Here is a 7,215-nt window from a genome sequence, read left to right as displayed (position 1 = left end):
CTGTGTATCGAAGAAATCGTACAATTTGTTTCACTAAAAGTTTCCATTATTTGATGTGTAAAACAATGAACTTCTTTCACATGAAATATTACTGGAGACTGTTGACAAACCTTATTGTAAAGCATATAACTTGTTCACGGAAATTAATCAGTTTATACTGTTTTTAATATTTGATACAATTACAGTATTAATTTCCTAAAATGATTATTTCCAAATATTGAAATATTTTCATTCTTTCTGTATTGAAATTTATAGGTTCTTTATGTTGGATCAATTGAGTTATTTAAAAGATCTATTAGTTAGATTATTTTTGTTCGGCTATCGTTGAATACATATTTCAAAATTTATGTGAAAATTTCTTTATAAACTATGTTCTTAACTACTTTATTATGATTCTCAGAAGCTAAATATACCTGTAAGCCTGCCCAAGAACGTACTCGTGAAAATGCAACATAAAGTTGACCATGATTAAAAACATCTTTAGTAAGATCTACTCCAATTTTATCAAAAGTTTGACCTTGTGCTTTGTTAATCGTCATGCAGAATGCTATTTTAATGGGAAATTGTCGTCTTTTAAAAGTAAAGGGATATTCGTTTTCACAATACAATGTTAACCTGTTTATAAAGACAATCTCTCCAGCTCTGTCACCTGATAATATTTTACACCTTAAAACATTAACTCCTAATTCTAGTATTATTAGTCTTGTTCCATTACAGAGTCCTTCGCTTAAGTTTAAATTTCTAATCAACATCACTATAGAAAATTGTCGTAATTTCAGTTCATATGGCGGAAAATTAGGTGGATTCAAAGTATTTAAGTATTCAGGTAAAATTATATCATCGATGTTTCCGTTATCACAGTTTTCAGTACTGTCAACAGCTGTGAAAATTTTTTCAGTTGTAGAGTCCAAGAGTTCTATGACTTGTTTATTTATTTCATCCACATCTATATTTCTTGCTGATAAAATGACTGCAGACGTAAGTTGATCATAACATTTTTCTCTTATTATCCTACCGTATACATTTTCTACAATATCATTATTATTTGATGTAAAACATGAGTCTGGTAAACTGACTTCATCATTCAAATTATTGACGGTTCCATTACCAATTTTTAATAAAAAATTCACAAATTCTATTTCTTCAGGTAATGCTCGCATATTTTGTGTTAATGAAAACTGATGAAAACCTCTCCATAATAAACTGAATTTAATAGAAAGATTAACAGTTTCACTTCGAGTCGCCCGAGGTTGAACTGGAAGTAATTGACGAAAATCCCCTCCTAAAATTATCATTTTTCCGCCAAAAGGCATATCATTATCCATTATATGACGTAACGTACGATCTATAATTTCTAGTGCATATCTAGGCGACATTGGAGCTTCATCCCAAATAAAAACATCAATGTTTTTCAAATATTCACCTTGCTTAGAATTAGGTTTAATATAAGAGGATGAATCCGAGAACATTGGTACAGGTAACCCAAACGTTTTATGAACGGTTTTTCCGTTAGGTAAAAGGGTTGCAGCAATACCCGTATATGCCATTGTACAGACGTTTTTGTTTAAATTTTTTAAAATATGACAGAGAGTTGTATAAATAAACGTTTTTCCAGACCCACCAGGTCCATCTATGTAAATACAATTAGATGTCGAAAGCCTTTCACTCTTAATTGAGCTTAATATAAAATTGACTACCTCTTTTTGACGGACATTAAGTTTATTGTAATACGTATGTGAGTCGTTCGCGTTTACAGTTTGCAATAGTTCACCATCTAGTAATCCATCATCAATTTCATTTATTTGAATCATATTGGGAAACGTCGAAAGACTGTGACCTTCACGATTCAGCATAGAATTGATGTAAATGTAAGCTTTTCTCTCTCCTTCTTCTGCTCCGAAACGTCTTTTATAATCTTCGGACATAGATTCTTTAAATTCCTCCCATAAATCTTCTGGTCGAAGTGGCTGACAATGAATTAATATCCGAACAAATAAACAGCGTAATTGCCGTGGCATCATCCATATTATTGCTTCATTTAATGTTCTTCTCCACTCTTGATCGTCTTCTATCAGACCAGCTGCTAAACATGTAGATGTAAAAGAATCATAAAGAGTTCCATTTACTGTTCTTAGTTCTTCAAAACTTTTTGCACCTTTGATGTGAACCAATAATAATCTTAGATGAAATAATTCAACTTGAGCAGGACTAATTGAATACATTCGTCCAATAACGTTATGATGTTTTTTTCGTGGTTGCCAACTTGCAATTTTAGTCTTATCGTCTCTTCTAAAAACATAATGATTTGGAATATCACCATAAACATATTGGCGCGCATTTGGATCACGTTCATTTAATTTAAAAAAATCAATCAACATGGATTTTTTCTCTAAAGCCTCTTGAAGTTCTTCTTTAGTACAATTATCATTAATAGTAATACTTTGTTCATTTGGTAAATGTACTGGTAACCGAATTATAGAATGACTTTTGTCTTGAAGATCTTTTGATAAAATACGCCAAACAGCTTCTACAGGCCCAACGTAACGAGCATCAACAAAATTACGTATTTCATCATAATCGTTAACGGTATTGAAATTATCAGGGTCATCACGAGAATCATGGGACGCATGAGCTTCTTCTGTAGTATTTGGTATGCTTCCGTTTACTATTATTGCTGCTTTATCATGGCCTTTATAAACATATTTAAATAAATATTTAACTGCTCTAATTGAGCATACAACTTCTACGTTAATATGACAATTGAAAGCTTTCAATAATTCAGGATTGTATGGTACAACATGACGATTATCAAATACACTGCTATTTCGTGTAAACCTGATTCCTTCGTCTCGGCGGCGATAATAAGGATAACCATCTGCATCCATCGTAGTCTCATTTCGAAAAGATTTGGGATATTTCTTCGAACAAATGCCATTGATTAAACACCAATCTCCGCACGGACCATGTAACATATTTTTGTAACAATATCAAATAAAGTTGGATCAATAACAGGGTCTGGAATTTCTGCAGAGATTAATCTATTAACCTGTTCAGGTCTAGTTATCTTAGAATTACTTTTCAATGTTATTAACATGTGTAAATGAGGTAAACCACGTTTTTGAAATTCTATGACCCAAATGTAAGCTGCAACTTCTCCAAAAAGTTGCTTTTTTACAATTGTATCAATTAAAGCATTTTTTTAATATTAAAGACACGTGCAACTAAATCGGGCCTATCAGATGCTGTTTGTCCTGGCAATAAGTTTTCGGAAGTTTCACGCCACTTTGGATTGCACGTCATAGTAAGAAATAAATCAGGTTTTCCAAATATACGAACAATAGACATCGCATCTTGATAATGTTGCATCATATTTCTTGGTGAGCCATGAAAAGTTGAGGGTAAAATAATAACTTTTCCAATATTGGAATTTGTGTTATTAACAGCATTTTGCGATCGTAAATGATCTATTAAACCTTGATAAGACTCTGCTCGCAGTTTCGGCTGTTGTTTTTTCAAATATTTTAATCTGTCTGATTCAACTTTAACATACCCATCGACTACCCATTGTTGTGTTAAGCGACGGCCCATAAGAAAGATATTGAAATCGTCTCGAATCGCTAATTGATACTTATAATAATCCGCGCGAGTCACACATCTTCCGGTTTTGTATCTATAGGGTATAGATATGTGCCATCCTTGATTTCCATGTGGATAAAAAGAGGATAGACCCAAGGCTCCGAATTAGGATCAAGACTACTTAAAGTTTGAAATGACTTATCTGTTTTATTTTGAACAGTAACATATGATTCGGGAATTCCACCATCTGCCGTAGTTGAAAAAACTGCAGCAACTTCATTAATTCTCTGAAAATTATAACGTCTCGCATCCATGCCAGGTTTTAAAGTAAACATTAAATGTAATTCAGGTTCAATAACATTGCCATCTGAATCAACCGTAGAATTATCTTTCAAAACATCTTTCATCATCTGATACGATCGCGCAAAAATGTTATGTTGTCGTAATGTAGTATCAATTGCTTTTAAAAGATCAACATCACAATTAACATTCCTCTCAGATCTGCATTCGACAGCTTCATTAGAATCTACAATGAATAATTGTCCGTAACTGGGAGTCTCATTTGGAGATGGATATAATGATGTATTTATTTTATAATATATTTGCCCTTGTATTTTAAAGCAATAAGGACCGCGTCTTTGAGACGACAAATTAGCTAAATTAGCATTAAAAGACGCGAAAGAGAACGAACTATTAAAATTTCGAATACAGTCAAAAAAATTCTTAGATTTTACATGTGTTCCTGAAAATAGTGATTTTAATAATTCTGGAGTATCTGGTTGAGGTCCTAAGTTTACTTCACCGTGTCGACAACAGTCATTAAAAGAATTGTATTTATTGGCAACTTTCTCAGCAGTAAAATGTTTTGCATTGCAATGCTTACATTTTACATTCATTTCTCCTATGTAATGTTCTGAAATTCTATTAATGTTATTGGTGTTGTTCAAATTTACTTGATTTGTAGGTTTATTAAAAGTAACGTTTTCGTTAACTAAAGATTTATTAGAAGGACTTTCATCATTAATTCTAGTGTAATTATGATCGAAATGATTTTGTGACGATGTATAGTCCGTAATGAATGGATGACAATAATCATGATCAATTGATTCATGCGATGACTCGGATGCATTAGGAAGTGATGTATTAGTTGATCGAGACGAAATTTCAGGTAAAATAAATTTTGCTGACAATAAAAACGAACAATTATGCTCAGCGTTTCCTGAAAATGATGATTTGGTCGTTGTATTAATGTCTTCATTATCGATAGAATCAAGAGGAGAATCTGAAGATTCTACAGAAAAAAACTTGCCATTAGAATAGCTATTCTCAGCTACTGTAAGACTCGATGATGATCCTCCTCTGGATGTTGAAGGGATATTTATAAGGTTATTTAAAATATCATAGGATGTTACATTTGAAGGAAGGATTATACTTTCAGGCATTCTTACGTTCACTGCTTTTATAGTACTATTTATATGTTGAGAATTTAAGTTATTCGAATGAGATGAATCGTATTGATTACGTGGTTTGTTACTTTGTGTTACTCGTTTGTTACGTTTGCGCTCTCGATCTTTTTCTCGTCGTATTCTTTTAATTTCTTCTTCTTCGGCAGGCGTACGTACAATTTTTCTACGACCCATGGTTATGTAGAATTAAAAAATTATCAATAAGAAGAAATATTGCTATGAATGTTGATAACTAAAAAATCATCTATAATTATTATCGAATGGAAAGTAGTGGCAAAGAAAAATCTTCAGATCGAATAATGTTTGTCAATGAATTTATCGTATTATAATAAATTGTAAAAATTCTACCGGCTCTTAAATTTTTATAATCTTTCAATGTAATAAAAATTCTTAAAAATAGTAAAAAACGTGTTCATGCTTAATAAACATGCTTTGCAATGAAAGAATAAATTTAACAACAGTATTATATTTAATTTTTCGATTATTGATTTATTTATTTTTAATTTAAAACAATTCGTGTTGTAATCTTAAGTTTAGTTATTCTCTTTGTTTTCGTAAAATTTAATTTTAGTTATTGTACATAAATTTTTATTTTCTAGCAGTTATGTTATTTTCAGTTTAATGGTTAATTTATTAAATTTCGAGTATTTAGGTTAATTTGTATGTATCTATAGTGGTTAATTTATTCAGTTAGTTTACTAATGTTTTATATTTTAGTCTTTGTTTATTGTGATAGTGAAGCGAAAAGTTTATTTTTAGAAAAATTACTATAATAATTAAAATTATTATAGTAATCGATATAGTTATTGTTATCGTATTAGTTATAGTTATCGTTATTGTAATAGTTTGGGAGTTGTAATATTTTAGTAATCAGTCTATATTATAATAATAACCTAGTGAATATTTCATTAAGACTTTCAGATTGTCATATTACATTTTCATCTGAAGGAATATGTTAATAACGTAATATCACATGTTATTAATTGTATATTAATTATTTTAAGGCGATCCTTGTTTAGTTTATCATAAAGTTATTGACCTATAAGGATGGTTGAAGTCGTTGCAGAAAAAAATGTTTCAAAATCTTCTTCAAATTAGAAAGAATAATTTAATTGACCTGAAAGTAACAAAGAAAATTAATACAGTTATAAATTTAAATATTTGGTTATGATAATGAAAATCATCTCAGACAAAAATATGTATTTAATTAGTATGCCATTTGATTTAATTAATGAAAAATATACACAAAAAAATGCGCATCTTTAGATTCAAGACTAATTCGAATTAGTATATCAGGCATACTAATTCAAGAACATATTTTTGAAAAATAGAAGAAAATATTATCGCATCTTACCATTAATATTCCTCTTATTTGTCATTGAAACTTTACGAACAACATATGAGTGAGCTACTTCATAATTGGTTATTTAAACTGAGTCTATAGCTGTTAGTTGTTTTCGGAAAGATTTAAATCCAGCCTTCTGGAAAGAAAAAAATTTGAATTAAATGAATAGTAGGAAACGTACTTAGACAATAAAAATAAACACCTAATAGTAAGAAAACATAATAATTCCTTATTTGAACCCTTAGACATTTAATCACAAAATATTAATTATAAAAAGATAAATCATTTGATACACTTACATGCACATGGACAATTAAATTAATTAATAAAATTCGTATACACTTGAGACGCTCTATAACATAACTTATACGAATATCAAACGATTATTGTATTACTAATCTCAATTAATAAGAAACTTAATTGATGCGAGTGATAATGGTGATATCAATAATAAAATAAAAATAAATTATTAATAAAAACGTTACAAAACACTTGACGATTATTGAAAAAGATGCAGTTCATATGCAGTGTTTGACAATACTATAGAATAAAATGGATGGTGCAACACCTGAACTTAGTTAAGTATCGAAAATCTCGAATTTTCAATCGATTATATACGCGAAGCTGTTTGGTTTGTATAGTATCGATATATTGAAAAAGTGGTCCCCGAATTCTTATTGGTTAGAATTAGAGAGCCCATGTGCAGCGCGAAATTTAAAATTGTAGTCTTTTTTAAATTAAATTACAATATCGATTGTGAAATTCGTTATTTATTATAAATTGCCGAAAAAATTAAGATTTATAAACCGCAAAATTTAAGGTGAGGAT

The 7,215-nt window shown here is 30.0% G+C and overlaps 1 protein-coding gene across 1 annotated transcript; it reads right to left on the bottom strand.

Moving 5' to 3' along the window:
* Window positions 1–344: 344 nt before the first annotated feature.
* LOC141533019 (uncharacterized) lies at window positions 345–2,885 on the bottom strand. The gene has a single exon (XM_074251667.1). It carries the CDS (start codon window positions 2,883–2,885, stop codon window positions 345–347), a length of 2,541 nt encoding a protein of 846 aa, XP_074107768.1.
* Between the last annotated feature and the right edge of the window lie 4,330 nt (window positions 2,886–7,215).

Source organism: Cotesia typhae, unplaced genomic scaffold (genome assembly GCF_013202065.1).
Source record: "Cotesia typhae breed Kobodo isofemale line unplaced genomic scaffold, CoteBio_Ctyphae contig_81, whole genome shotgun sequence".
Taxonomy (NCBI): Eukaryota; Metazoa; Arthropoda; class Insecta; order Hymenoptera; family Braconidae; genus Cotesia; species Cotesia typhae.
Note: the sequence above shows the minus strand (reverse complement) of the source record. Positions and strands in the feature narration are given on the sequence as shown.